This window comes from Aptenodytes forsteri, unplaced genomic scaffold, assembly GCF_000699145.1.
Source record: "Aptenodytes forsteri isolate BGI_AS27 unplaced genomic scaffold, ASM69914v1 Scaffold273, whole genome shotgun sequence".
NCBI classification, from domain to species: Eukaryota; Metazoa; Chordata; class Aves; order Sphenisciformes; family Spheniscidae; genus Aptenodytes; species Aptenodytes forsteri.
Window position 1 is genome coordinate 964,806 of NW_008795041.1, and position 15,481 is coordinate 980,286.

The 15,481-nt window shown below is 40.4% G+C and overlaps 1 protein-coding gene across 1 annotated transcript in view; it reads left to right on the forward strand.

Annotated features, from left to right (window-relative positions):
• REPS2 (RALBP1 associated Eps domain containing 2) overlaps positions 1-15,481 on the forward strand; it is a 66,460-nt gene that overhangs the window by 22,554 nt on the left and 28,425 nt on the right. The window contains exons 10-13 of the mRNA XM_009276928.1: positions 534-603; positions 2,388-2,453; positions 6,867-6,909; positions 9,603-9,739. Of these exons, the coding sequence (XP_009275203.1) occupies positions 534-603; positions 2,388-2,453; positions 6,867-6,909; positions 9,603-9,739 (316 nt within the window). The remainder of the gene's footprint in view (positions 1-533; positions 604-2,387; positions 2,454-6,866; positions 6,910-9,602; positions 9,740-15,481) is intronic.

Consider the following 15,481-nt stretch of genomic DNA (forward strand, 5'->3'; position numbering starts at 1 on the left):
CAGGGAAGTGGTGGAGTCCCCATCCCTGGAAGTATTTAAAAGACGTGTAGATGCGGCGCTTAGGGACATGGTTTAGTGGGCATGGTGGTGTTGGGTTGATGGTTGGACTCGATGATCTTAGAGGTCTTTTCCAACCTTACTGATTCTATGATTCTGTGATGGAGGCTGACTCTTGTGAAGGGGCTGGAGAAGGTATCCTCAACCCTAACGCAGGTGTTACACCCAAAAAGAAAAGAAAACACAGAATGACATTGCTCTGTTGTGAGAACTCTCCTTACATATATTCCTTAGTTCCTTGTGAGTCACTGTTGAAGTGCTTCTCAAACTAATTTCAGGTGTGGAACTGCTGTACCTTGGAAAGCAGAGTTATAGTTGTCTTTTTGAAGGTCCTCTATGCTTCTTTATTTTACAAAGCAAACCGTGGTGCAAGAGAGAATATGATCTGTATTTGTGTTGGTCTGTATTAAATATTTGACTGCAGAAATGTGGGTGCTATGCCAATCAGTATGATAAATACATCTTCTTTCTTTAAGAAGGCAACAGCTGAAGAGGTACCTGATAACTCTGCCCTGTTACAAGATACAAAGAAAGATGACAAACAAGGTATTCAAATAAATCACTTCCCCCTCCCCCCCCGTTATGGGTTAAGTTCTGTGTGTTATTAGTAATACCATATATTTGCTGACAGAAGCAATGCTATTTTTAATTTCTAAGCTGGCTATGTGTTGCTATGGATTTAAAAGCAAGACATTGCTTTTAAATAATTGACAGCAGCTGAGTTGAAGACAAACAAATGGATGTGTTTGCTTGAAAATTAGTTCTGTCATATGCAAATGATATGAAATGCACCTTCTAGAATATGTCTAGCCCTAAGACAATTAATGTTGCAGTTCTTATTTTAACAAAGTTGTAATTGTTGTTACCAGGAATTTTGTAAGAGTAAAGACTACATTGTGCCAAACTTTGGATTTCCCTTTTTGCAGGAAATAGCAACACTTCAAAATTAGTTTTTATTCCTATTAAAAAACTCCCAACCTGTATTTTCTTGCAAAACAAAAGTTTTGGACAAACTGGATTGAAAAGACTCGATTCATTTATTTCCCTTGAAATCCATCAGCAGCAAGCCATGTGAAATTGAAGTGATCTTTTTCTTCTTCCACTCAGCAGCTACTAGGGCTTCCAGAATTGGTGCTAGATCATCACACAGTCATTCCCTTTTACATGCCCTTTCCCTGACCTTTCAGGTTCTCTGTGGAAACAAAACAGTTGTGGGTATTTTGTTGCCTTATTCTCAGAGCTGTGGATTATACATTAATAAAAAAAAATTACACATCTTGACCTCCCAGCTGTCCACATGCTGAGGTTGCATCAGAGCTGTGAGACCAGGTAATCTACATTCCTGAATCACCTTCCACACCCAGGTGTGACCGAGTTTGGCAGATTCCCAGTGTCCCTGGTTCAAAGAAGGGTTGTCAGAGTTGACAGGTGTTTGTAAAACATTTTGACAAGTCAGCATATTCCAAGAAATTCATGTTTTGTTGACAAGGTTTGTTTTGTTGTAAAATTCGTAATGGACAAGAGCAGGACTTGAACCTTGAAGGTTATTGCTTTCATGTCTCTAGGGCAGATTTACTTTTTACTCGGGGAATCTTTTTTTCTTCCCTGTGTAGGTGAAAAACTTGTGCTTTGCTCTTGGTAGCTGACATCTTAAGTCAGATGGGAAGCTGCTTTGGTACATGCAGTCCTTCAGGGCTGAAGATATGCTGTATTTATGACATGGATTCCTACCTCTTCAGCCAAAGAACAAGTGCTCTTGTTCTACCATTTATTGCTATTCTGACAGATGAAAGAGCAGATAACTCTCCTGACTGAGGAGATCTCCCTAGAAGTAAACAACCTGTAGTTCAGGACTCGAAGCAAATTCTCCTGCGTTTTCAAAACTATACAACTAAATTAGCTCCACTCTGCCAGGTTTTAATATAGTTAAATGTGGAAGATAATGTAAATAGAACTGGATCATGAGAACCAGACTTTTCCCACGTTTTATTTGATAAAGGCAGATGGAGATGAGAGACTTCATTCCAAGTGGTCATTTATAATACTGTGTATTACAGTACATTAAAATATGCTACAAGGTATTATTTGGCAATTTGGGCATAGGTCTTTCTGTTCTTAACTCTTGTGCTCTTTAACAGTTGTTACTTTTTTGAGTGCTTGGGTGTTCTGAGGGTATTTGGCTACTTCTGTTTTCTTTTCGAGTATGTTTACCATTATTAGACGTTCTAACTAATACTGGTTTAGATGCTTCTTTCTCAGAGCTGATACCTGTAGATTTTACCTGCAAATACTTAAAGTAATTTTCGTTGTTTTGGTTTTTTTTTATTAAGCTCTTAAAGTAAGCACTGCTCTCAAAACGATACCAAAGGAATTTCAGCACTTGACTGTGAAAACAGGTAAGAAGAAAAAAATTGACGTTACTTCCATTAGAATTTTGATCAAATATTTTTATATCACAGTAAGCCTAAATTAATGTAACTTGATTAATTTTTTTTAAGATCCTTTTGCTCTCATACTATTTTACTACCGAAATTAGCTTTTACCTCATAATGACTACTACTTGCAAAATTAATTAGTACTTCAGGTTGTCCAAAGGTTTTCTTGCTTTCTTTCCCTTGTTGTTAGCATATGTGCATTCTTCATGTGTGGGAAGTATTTTTAACATAGCATTTGGTAAGCAGTCTGAATTTTGTTTTTCTGTACTACAAATGAGATGCCAGAGCAGAATATTGTACCTCTTGATAAAAGCTCTTCTCAAGTATGGAATAAGTATTCAGTAACTATTCTGATGTGGCCTGTTTCTTTGTAAAAACTGAGCTTTCATATCTTCTGTCAAGGAGTTTAAGGGTAGATAGCCTTTTGGAAACACAGACCTTGTGGCACTTACAGCACTAATGTAAGCTTTTGGTTCGGGGGGGGCGTTTCTGTGTTGAAACCACCCCTGATTTTTCTCTCTCCAACTCCAACATACACTCCTTGTTCCTATCATACTGGAAAGTGTTATTTCTGGAATGGCATATGTCAAAATTGCTTAGTTGCTCCAGAAAGTTCCCATGCATTCAGTTCAGTTCATCAGACCTCCCTTGCCTTCCTCTTTGTTAATCTCTTTCCTAGAGTGGTAAGAGTGTTTGCAAGCCCTCCCTAGTCCCAGTCAAGCTAAAGTCTGGACTTGCTTTCTTTTCCTTTTGCATAAATGTTTTTACTTGTGAAGATATCCTTGATTAAGAAAACTGACCCCACGTGTCTGTCACAGCAGTTTTGTCTTATAGCTCGATTTATTTATGGCTGCTCAACAGCTGCATGCCTCATTTCCCAACTCTTTTTTTCCTGGCGTCTTCCCAAACACTTGGCAGCTGCCAGATTTCCTATCTTCAGCTCCCATTCTCGAATGATTGCTGCTTCTCCTTCACACACACGCACTCTTACACTTCCCTCTCAGGGGGAGAGGAGGGTGGTTGCGAGACTTTCAGTTCTGTTCTCTTCCCCACCATTTTGCCCAGGAGTGCCCCAGGCAGTTTTATTTTCAGTTCAGCAATTCCATCTTCGGTACACTTAGGAAAAAAAACTATTGTCACCTGCACATCTCCTCTGCCACTGTCCTCTTTCCCCCATGTCCTTCATCTCCAAGTCAGGGAGGTCTTCTGGATGTTGCTGTGCTCCTCCAGCAGCGTTGCTGTGTTTGTATACCAAGGGAGACAGTGGCAGAGTTTCACCCCATCGCCATGAGTCCTGTCACTGTAGGGGTTTCACCCTCGCTGTCCTGCACATTGAGGGTTTGAGCAAGCACATTCTCAGGTTGCATGATGTGACTGATGTTAGAAGTAAAAATGTTTATGCAGTGGGCTAGATACAGCACAGTAATTGAGTGGTTATTTTGGAACTGGTCATCATTCTGAAAGGTCATTGTAATCATTAACCTTCAGGATGAAAACTCAGTTGGGATGAAGCGGGAGAAATTTTACATCCTGCTGTGGTTATCGGTTTGGGCTGTTTATGTAAATTCAGGAAAAGATGATGTTGCTGTGGTTCATTATGGGAAAGTTTTCTTTGCCATCAGGAGGACTAGAAATTTGAAGTTAGTAAAAACTTTATATGCTCAGCATGTCCGAATGTCTGGCCAGTTTATGTAGGCTCATAAGTGCAAGACCATTGTTGGCCTTAGACATTTAAAGGATTAAGGGCCAAATTTGTGACCGTTTAAATTGTACATTTCTGCCTAGGCCACCAATGAGAGGTAATAGATGAGTCAGCGTGGGTGATTTAAACTAGTGGGGAATTCTTTGTTTTTTCCTTAGCAGTGTAGCACACTTGCACCTTTTATAGTACAGTTTTCTATCCGATTATCAGCCTGTAAAGCAAGGAGGCACCAGCTGAGTATAAGTCGTCAGGCTACAGCCAAAAGTTACTGAGCCTGCATCCTTAGGAATGTCTAAATTAAGTTGTATTGGGAGAGGGGGGTGGGAGCAGTTAAACACCCAAAACAGGAGCCTTCACAGTCTCCTATGATGTGAATGAATAAATAAGAGTTCATCATTGTATGTGATTTTAATTAGTGCAGACCAGGCTGTTCAGTTCATCAGGCTCTACTACTCCAGGAATTGTACAAACTTTTAAATAATAAATGTAATTAATTTACTCAACAGCTTTAATTTTATATCAGTTTCATGTAAGTGAGGCTTATGTATCCATAGCAATAGAAATACGGAAAATTCATGAACTGGATAAATAGTTTTGTATAGTCTTGAATGATTATGTTGTGTGTGTTTATAAACCTGCATCTCAAACACAAAGTCGCACAGACTGAGCGTACCAAAATAACTGCACATTTTATGGAAAGCCTGTCACAATTATTTGTATGTCCTAATAATGAACTACCTGCTTTATAATATTTTTTTATATTAGACTTCTTTTGAAAGGTAAAACTAAGTCTGGGTATTTTGTAATTGTAACCTTGAATTTCCTGATTTTTCAAAAGCTTAAAAGAAAATCCTTGGCAGTAGTATTCTATTGCTATTCTTTTTTATTAGTAGTCATTTCAGGATTCTCTCTTCCTTGTATGCTTTCCTGTTTACCTCAACAAGATGTCCTCGGGGAGTTTGGATGTCAGTTTCACCTGCAGATTTTTAGAAGAAAGGCTTTCTAAAAGAAGTATGAACAGAATTACGGTCTCCATAAAAGAAGGAAAATTTGAAGGTTCTTAAACATGGCTTAGCTTGGAAAGGATTTATACTTCCTATTTCTAAGTGGCATATATTTAATAATTATGCATGTAATTTAATAATCAGCATTTTCAGCATTGGAAAAATTGGGTCATGTGGCTGTAGGGAAGCAGTTTCTAAAGTTGTATTCTCTGGGAGTTTGACAGAGAGAGAGAAGGATTATCACCACTGCATATTTTAATAATAGTTTCCTCTCCCCTTTAGTTGCTAGGAAGAGTTTGTTGCACAGAAATCTGGAATGACTGTGGGCCAATTTGCTGGTGACAATAATCTACTAGAACTTGGTTTATAAGTGGTTTTTTGTGTCACTGCCAGCTACATTTGGGTTTATTCCATCCAAAGCACCAACTAGCACTGCATGACCTTAAAAGCAGTTTCTTTTATGAAGAAATAGTGTGTGGCTAATACATGTGCCATATGCTGCTTCTTGTCTTCTGTGAGCCTAAAGCCTCCTATGGAGGGTCTATGCAGTAGTACAATGCAAGCCATTATAAAGTCAGTATTTGCCAGCTGCTACCACAGGTAGCTCCTGCTCTGTGTTTTGGGGGATCTGTTATATTCTCAAGTAGTGCTGTATAGTAGCTGGTGATAAATGTCTGACTTTGGAGTAGGCATATATCTGAAGGAAGCTAGAAACTCTGAGAATTGTTTTTTTTTTCCCCAACCTACTTGCTTCTCTTAAGTGTTGTACCTTGATTAGCAGAATGGGAAAAGTACAAGGATTCACTTTGTGTGTGCATTGGTATCATTGATGCTGCTGTAGTACGAGGATATCTCAGTGGGCTGAATTTGAAAGCAATCACACAGATACGTTTTCTCAAAATTATCTGATGTTAGCAAGGAGAGTAACAGAAAAGTCACAAAAAGACTATGTAAACCAAGGAACAGCCTCGAGGAATTACCCAGAGAAGGTAAGTCAGCATTGTTGTTTTCCTGTCACATAAAACCTGCATGTGGCAGGATATTTGGAATTCATCCAAATAAAAGAAACCAATTTTTACATTGTTAGAAATGTGTTTGATGAACATTTAGCCTGGAAAGCTTTTTACCTTCAAATATCTTTCCTTCCCAATGTCAAAGTAGTCTCAACCTGATGTGTTAATTTTGGTTTTTTGTGTGGTAAGAAGATGTATGTTTATACTAATTAGTTAAAGTATGTAGGAAGGACATAAACCTTCGTGCTTTGGGAAGCAGGACAGCTAATACATATCTGGGCTAGGAGTAAGATGTTTTCTGTGGAAAGTTTATGCTATTCCTTATGTTGCTTTGTCACAACTACACGCAGGAGTACAGGTCAGAGCTGTCAGACTTATTGCGTTTCCTGTGTTCTGGTAACCAAATTAACAGGTGAAGGTCTGCCTAAATGTGGGCTTTTGAATTCTTAGGACATTCTACACATTCTTAGGACACACTACAAAAACAAAGGGGAAGGAGAAGCGAAAATCAATCCCCGTTTCTCATGTGAGATGAACACACTCTCACATCCACATTTGCAACACTCACATTTTCAATGAACACTGATCCTTCAGCTAAAGGTGTTTATTTAAAATATGATGTTTTAGTGTTGTTTTTTTTTTTTCTCTGTTTCAGCTGCTCAGGAATCTAATGCACTTAAAGCCAGACCACGATCCAGGTACTGCTTTCATTTCTATTTCAGGAGAAGACATACCTTCCTCTGGTGTTAGACACAAGGTTTAAGAACTGGTGTTGCATTTTTAGATTTTTTTTTTTTTTTTTTAATTGGTGTTGTGCTGAAAGTCCAGCTCAGATAAAAGACAGATTTAGCAGGAGAGATCTGTAAGCTATAGACCCTACATGAGTACTGCCTAGAGCCCTACGATTTCTGGTCGTAAGGCGCTGGGACTTTTGCCTGTCTGCCCAGCCCCGCTGCCTTGTTGGGGTGGTGACTGCCTCCAGCCCTGCCCCAGGGGCATCGTGGTGGGACAGCGGGGACCACCCCATTGCAGGGAACGCTCTCAGCAATTTTGTGCTGTTGAAACCTGCACAGTGGTTGCATATGGAGGGATATGCATATGCACACTCCCACAGAAACAGCAGTAGTAGCTCAGCTCTCGGATGTGGGTGAATGAATCCTTTCATTGGCGTGCATGCACTTGACTATGGCTGGTTGGTGTGTGATGGAAGGACTTACGGACTTAGACTGTTGTGAGCTAGAAATGACACCTGCTGAATTTCGATGTTTGAAAGAAAAGGGAAACTTGTGCCGGAAAACATGGTGTATAAATAGATTACGTGTTGGGTTTGGCTGTTCACCATTCCGGTGTGGAGCCATATCGTGCACTCACCTTCAAACCTTTTTTTGGTGCTAGTTAGGGGGCTTCATTTCTTTTTCTTAGGCAATGAGAGTATAATCAGGAGCTCCCTCCTTATAAGCTTGTCAAAGCCTGCTAATAAGAGAGGATCAGCTATAAACATGATGAATGAAGATTGAAATCCTCTGTTCTTAGGACCTACATCCAGGAAGGCTGAACTGCCTTGTGTGCTATTTTTCTGCTGCTAGCCAAAACTTTTTAGTTTTCATACTGTTTTAAATTTTCTTGCTGTGTTACTGAATCATAAATTGCAAATATGCAAAAAATGTGTAAAAAGTATTTTATGCAAAAATGCATAAAATAGCAAATGCTTAAACAAGTTTGAAAAAAGTCACTTGCATGTGACTACTGTGTCACATATGACTGTCTCACATCTGACTATATGTCACTACTTCAATGCAGAAGTTGAGACTAAAGATTCCTGAGCACATCCTTGAACTCAGACCTTCTGCTGCACTTGTCCTGCGTAGCCTGGAGGGCTCTATAACCTCGAAGATCTCTGTCTTCATGTGTGCCTGACCACTAGAGGCTATAATTCGAGTCTGTTACAGCTCTCAGCTCTGGAGCCTGGCTTTCTAGCCTAAGCTGTGCAGATTCTTAGCTGCTGACTTAACTGACTTTTAGGTGCCAGGTCAGTTTTTTGGCTTAATTAACCTGTTTTTTGGGTGCAAGGCCCGCCTGCCACAAGCAACAATTCACTGTCACATGGTTGGCACTGCTGGGGCAGGCATATTTCTGCCTGGTAGCTGGTAGCTGGTGTCACAGGGCTCTGTGTTGGCACTGCTGGGGCAGGCATATTTCTGCCTGGTAGCTGCTATCTTGTAAAAAAAAAATTAAAAATCTCAAACTGTCAGGTTGTACAATTTTAATGCAAGTAAAATATACACCGCATAATATGGAAAGTAAAAGTATAAAACCTTAAGATCCTGGTTCAAAACTTTCCCATTTATTTCAGGGTGGCTGGCTTAGGTCTGATATGGTAAGGCTGTGGAATTCAAAACTCTTATCAAGACAAAAAATTCAGCATCAGCAGAGGTTTTTGTCACATGTAAATTTTGAAGCACTTATGGCTTTCACTCCTGTATTTGTTAAAGTTTACATCAGAAACGTAGGATCAGCATTGCCAAATGTCTGTCCCGCTAAAGAGCTGTTTTGTAACAACAGCCTGTTTGGCAAAAAAAGATCTCTTTCCCATTAGTGGGAGTTATTTCTGTTCTACTCGAATGTGTTTTTGGTCTTGCCTGTCATGCGTAATGTGTTACAGTAAGTGTAACATCTCACATTGTCAATGCTCATTTTGAACAAAGCTCTCGGTCTTGCAGAAAAACTGGTAACTACAACAGCTGAAAAATATTGGACACTATTCAGCAAAATCAAAATTCTTAGCAAATGCACTGCATTGGGATTAATGGGTTGTGGAAGGGCCTAGAAAGGTGCACTGAGACATGTATTTGACCAGTGTTGATCACTTTGGAGTCATTCAGTTTTTCTGGATTTTGTGGAATTTGGTGACTGTTTGCTATGAAAAAATTATTCTGATAGTTAGAATATTATAAATTACAGAATGTGTACTTACAGCTTCAACCTACTTCTTGCATCTGTATAGACACTACCCTCACAGTGGGGAAAGGCAACAGAAACTGTAAGGGGTGTGTGTGGGGGAATTTTTCTACTCAAGTTTATTCAAAATAGTTGCTACGATTATCCTGTTGACAGTTAAAGTTATGTAAGAAGGCCTGAAGCTGTGATATAAAAGGCCTTAAAAAATACTAGCCCTGTAAGCATGACCCGTGCCTTCACCCAGACGTGTAGGTCCCTCTGTTGCCAAATAAATCTGTTTTGTTATAAGGGGGAACTTCTAGTCATTAGGGCAAGGAATTTCCACCATGAACCTGAGTTCTGGTCAGTGCATTTTTAGGTACTATTTGCTGTAGTTGTATAAAATGAATTTCTGAAATAAAATATTTTCTGCTGCCCCCCCCCTCCTCCTTAGGTCTTATTCTAGCACATCAATAGAAGATGCTATGAAAAAGGGAGAAGAGCCCCCTACTCCACCTCCAAGGCCACAGAAATCACATTCCAGAGCTTCCTCTTTGGATCTGAACAGAGTATTTCAACAAAACACACAAGGTAAAGTTTGCTTGCTTTCCCCCTTTTGAGACCCTTTAGGTTAGCTGCATACTTGGCAACTTGATCTGTTTGCACAAATGCTTGACAGTATGTGCATATGCTCACCTTTGCTATAGACAGCAATACTCAGCAGAAGAAGCTGCACTTTCTTGCATTACATCGTCATGAGGGGAAAAATCACTGTTGCTGTAATTAAGGTGATTATAATGTTTTCTGGCACGATAATGGGAAGCTTAACATATGGTAGTCTGTCATCGCTGACTGTTTATAACTAGTCTGGCTGTTTAGACAATTCTCATCAGTAACTACAATATATTTGATTTTTATTACTATTAGTTTTTTTGTAGTTCAGAAGCAGGAAGAAAACCCTTAATGTTTAAACTGGGAGAAAGTGAAATTTCTCATGTGCAAATATTTTTGATGTTAAAGCCTTCCATATGCTTGGGGGCAATCAGAAACCATTCTTTGAGTAAAAAGAAAGGGTAATTTCTTTTGACACGGGTGCATGTTGAGGGGAGAGAAAGAAAATGTAGAATAGTAGCTGGAGTGAACTGAAAGAAAACGGCTCTCCAGCTCGTTAGTGTTTGAGCGGTCCTTTTGCGTTGCACAGTGAGCAGTGGAAAGAGGAGCTGTTTGTTCATGGCAGCAGTCACCTAGCATCGCTGTGCTTTAGCAGTGTCCTTGAACCAGACCAGAGCTTTAGGCGGCGCACACCGATCATCTGACTCAAGGACTAGGTTAAACATGGTAATGTTTATGCTTCAGAAGAAAGCCAAGTTTTGACTGTGTCAAGGAATGTTTTAACTGGGCTCTCTAATGTGGTTGTTGGAGTAGAAAAGAAAGAGTTTCACCTCTTGCTATATGGGACTTTTTTTTTTTGTGCAAACACCAGACAGAATTCAAGAGTCCTGCTATGTGTGCTGAACCCTGAAACTCAATAGGAATAAACATTTTTTTTCTGCCTTACACAGAGAAGCGATTCCTGATCTGTGACTGTGGTTCCTGTTCAGGGATCCGTTGCCTCCAATTTTGATTTCATTATACATCAAAATAAAACCCCAAACAGAGCCAAGTACACATTTTCTAAGGCAGCAAATCCTCTCAGAATCCAGATAAAAAGTATAACTGGAAGGAAATAAACTTGGATTTAAGTTTCTCTTGGAACACAAATGAAAGGAGAATGTAAATTCTCAAAGGCGGCTTTCTGTGAATGAAAAGTAACATCTTGCTTTTGAAATGGATTGTTTTGAAAGTCACCATTACTTTTGAAGTAAAGTAATGATTTCTTCTGGGCAACTTACAAACTGACTGTGTTATAGTGAGTGCAGGGAAGGATAACTCGTCCTATCAATACTTTTTGGAGGGTTTCCTTACTGGAAATGGGGCGATTAAGTAAGGATATGCAGCTGATTGCTTGCAAATAAAGAAAGTGCTTTGGTCACCCTAAAACTGTTCATCATATTCGGTTCAAATTTACCACTGTTTATAGTTGGAACAAAAATTGGCTCTAGGTTGACAAAACCTGAAGTATAGTGTGCTACCAAATTGCAGAAATGTGGAAGGTCTCCCAGAGGTTCAGCTTCTACTCCTGTACCTGCAGTGTGTTGGCCTGTCATTTTTTGCTCTCTTGGATGTGCCCTGATGGCAGTGCTAAATATTTGTGGTGGTCATCTTCCTCTAATGGAGCTGCTCTATTTTGTGTCAAAAATGTAAATACTCATTGGGAAAGAATAAGGAGGAATTTGTAGCCTTGAAGGATTTAAGGAAGAACTTGTTAAAAAATTTGTAGCCCACCCCAAAGAAGGGTTCCAGTTCAAATAAATCTGCATCATTAGAAGGAGGGGATTTAAATCAAACCATCCGAGCTCACCCAAGTACCATGGTGCATTTACCTTGGTCTGCTTTGAAGTAAAATGTCAGCATTGGAAGTCATATTTTCAATTCTTCGTTCCATGAAGAAACATGTGCACGCTCTTTCCGGTTGTTAGGCCCTGAATAGCTGTTATTCTGCAACCTCCTATTGATGATGTGGTTTTATACAGCTGCTTTCTTTTCTTCCACTTCTCTTGTTTTGATCACCTCACTTTTTTTCATCCTTTTTTTTCATCCTTTTCCCTACTGATCTTGCTTCTCAGTAGAAATTCCAGTCTCATCATTTTCAGATACCTTTTTCATCTAGAGACAGTTCTTCCTCAGGGAGTGGTCATTTTTTCAGAGCCAAACTCTTTGCTGAGGTGCACTTTGCACTTTTTAAAAAGGCGGTTTGTAGGAAGACAGAGGGACTGAGCACTGTCACCTTAAACCGAAGAGCCTCGCCGAAAAGAAAGTGTGTGTGCATGTTTGTGTGAAGTAAATTGCACACAGTTGTATAATAACAAGCTGTATTCTTATTTCTGCTGAGAGTGTAAAAATGAAGTTAGAATAGTTTCCATCTGCCATCAGAAGATACGGTTACAGATTTACAATATAGATGATGTAGTGTCAATGTACTATTTAGGTTTCTTGGCTATTGGGATAATACAGCCTGGCATAAATATCGAACCTGATGTGTTTCTATCCACAGGTCAGCTGATTACTTTCTGTCCTAATGTAGTCTTGACTGAATTTTTGCTTTACATTTTCCCCCTGCCTGCCTGCCTTCCTAGGTTTTCAAAAATAGTCTCATTGTCACAGCTGAATTACAAAAATTAGCTAGAATGACCATCCCTTCTAGCACCACCATATTGCCTAGTGTCAGTACAGAAAACCAGACTGTAAAATCAACCATTTTAATAGCTTTCAGGTTATATCCAACATGATTAGAATAATCCCATTTTGGTACATTAGTTTTTGTCCTCCTAATTCTTGTTCAGAAATAATTCTGATTTTGGGAGTTTGTTGGATAATCTGCTCCCAGACCTGCAAAGGAGTGCTCAGTAGTATTGAGTTTTATTTTCAGTTCCTCGTTGGTCATGTTCATCTTATAGGTATCACTTCTTTAATTGTAAAGCTATCAGTGGTTTGGAGCATTTTTTTGTTTATTTCATTTTTAAAGGGCAGAAAAAGAAAAATCTCTTTTCTTCAAGTAAATTCAGCCAAAGCTGTGGCAGATCCTTGTTGCGGGCACTAGTTTTTTTGGGGGGTATTTTTATTTGTTTTTCATTTACTGCTGCTATATCATGTTTGCCACCATCTTATGATGCCCCTCTCCTGGCAAGTATACACAGAGAAAATTTATGCATGATGGCTGGGATGTCCAGCAATGCGTTAGCCACAGAAACTGTGCTTTAAAATTGTTGAGTTGGGACATAACTGCACTTGAAGGAGGCGCTTTCATTCATACTCCGTAGCTGCACTCTTCTGGGATGCTGTAAGTAGTGTTACCCAGGAAAAACTTAAAAAAACAAGAGAACTTATTGAAAGGCTCCACCTTCTGAAATGTCCATACATGAATTTCTGTTAAGAGATGTTAAAAGACAGAAATATCTTCTATTTTTTTTTTTTAAATCATGTAGTCTTTACGTTAGCATCTGTGAGAATCTAGCAGTACTGAATTTTTCTATGTATTTGTTGAATATATAATCTCTGGCATTCGGCCTGTGTACATATTAAGAAAATACTTGGCTAGGTTTTATGCATTCCTGGAAAGACAACAGCAGGTTTTAAGTAGAAACAAAAATGTCAGTTTAAATGCATACATGACCTGGTTTACATCTTCACTTCTTCTCTAGCCCACCTTCTAGTCAGATACAAGCCAAGAGCTCCAGAGTAAGACCTGGGAGTCTGTGGCCCGCAAAGCTTTCCTGCACTGTTTGCAAAGTTCGTTTGCAGAATTAATTGCTCTCTAGGGCTCCTTGCGCTCCCTTCTGTCTGTCCTGCGATCTGGGTGAGGGAGCAGGTATTGGGGGGGTCAAAATTGCCACAGGTTGGAGCCCGGCAGTCCTGCAGCAAGGCCCCCAGCCACCTTTTACCCTCAACAGCAGCAGTAAGCTAGGGTCTGCCTTGGGGTAACTCCGGGACTGGGGCAAGTCTCAGCTTAAGTATTAAAACCCCAAAATGCATACATTGTCTTCTGGTGTTCTGCTCGGTTACGTTTTCTGCCCATGACAACTACTAAAGAATTTACTTCTGGGCAATTATAGGCAGTGACAGCAGTCTGGGTCTTGTTAGATGGATACAGATGCCTCTGAAATACATTTTATTTCCCACTTAGTTTCATTTCTGAATTGCATAACTTCTAATTAATAGTTCTGTTGAACAAAGGATACTTGTTTGGAAAAGAGAATTTGCTTTGATGGAACAAGAAAATTGTCATAAACAGTGTAGTTTCATGTTGATATGGAAGCAGATTGAATATCTCTGTGTAATTCATCAAAACAACCATTTAACTATTTACAAATGAATTTTTGACTGAAGGTTTTTAGCACTAATTTGCTGTTGAAACTTGCCTCCTGCTGCGGCTGTCCCTGCAGTGAAGAACGCGTGGAATGCAGGCACCATTTCTTATGTGCCTCACTTGTCATGGTTTAACCCCAGCTGGCAACTAAGCCCCACACAGCCGCTTGCTCACTCCCCACCAGTGGGATGGGGGAGAGAATCAGAAGGGTAGAAGTGAGAAAACTCGTGGGTTCAGATAAAGACAGTTTAATAGGTAAAGCAAAAGCCGCGCACGCAAGCAAAGCAAAACAAGGAATTCATTCACTCCTTCCCATCGGCAGGCAGGTGTTCAGCCATCCCCAGGAAAGCAGGGCTCCATCACGCGTAACGGTCACTTGGGAAGACAAATGCCATCACTCTGAATGTCCCCCCCTTCCTCCTTCTTCCCCCAGCTTTATATGCTGAGCATGACGTCATATGGTGTGGAATATCCCTTGGGCCAGTTGGGGTCAGCTGTCCCGGCTGTGTCCCCTCCCAACTTCTTGTGCACCCCCAGCCTGCTCGCTGGTGGGGTGGGGTGGGAAGCAGAAAAGGCCTTGGCTCTGTGTCAGCACTGCTCAGCAGTAACGAAAACATGCCTGTATTATCAAGGCTGTTTTCAGCAGAAATCCAAAACACAGCCCCATACTAGCTACTGTGAAGAAAATTAACTCTATCCCACCCAAAACCAGCACATTCTCCACTCCTTATTACATGCAGTTTATGTCGTGTTCAGGTCCCACACTATCCAATACATTCTCATTAACCACCCCTCACCTTCCCATCCTTTGATATAATACGCAGATATCATTCCCTTAGTCTATGGACCACCCTTGTAAAATGTCCACAAAATGTCCACTGAGTTCATTTAGTCCATGACTTTGGGCTCCATCTGTGATGGTGGTCACTCAGGACAGGAGCGGTGGTGTGATGTGTGGAGTTACTGGGCACCAAAGCCAGCTCAGGTCGGGTCACAGCTGCACTTGCATTTCTTCTTGTAAGGCTTGTCCTCCATTGGTTCAGGTGGTTCCTGCTATAGAAATTCCCGTAACATACAACTCAAATCCTGGGTTACAACAATTTAAAGGTATTTCCATTACAATTTCCACCCCTGGTCCCTTTGGACCAGACCATCAGGTTTAACATTGCAATGAACTCCTCCCCTTGCCCCTGCTCCGGCTTGGACTTACCCACAGACTGCAGTCCCTTAGGGGTGTACCTGCTCCAAGCGGAGCCTTATCTGTGAGCCACAGTCTCTCCAGGGGTATGTTATGGGGTACAGGGGTAGTCTATGCTGCAGCATAGACTTACCCACAGCCACAGTCGCTTTGCGGTGCAACTGTTCCC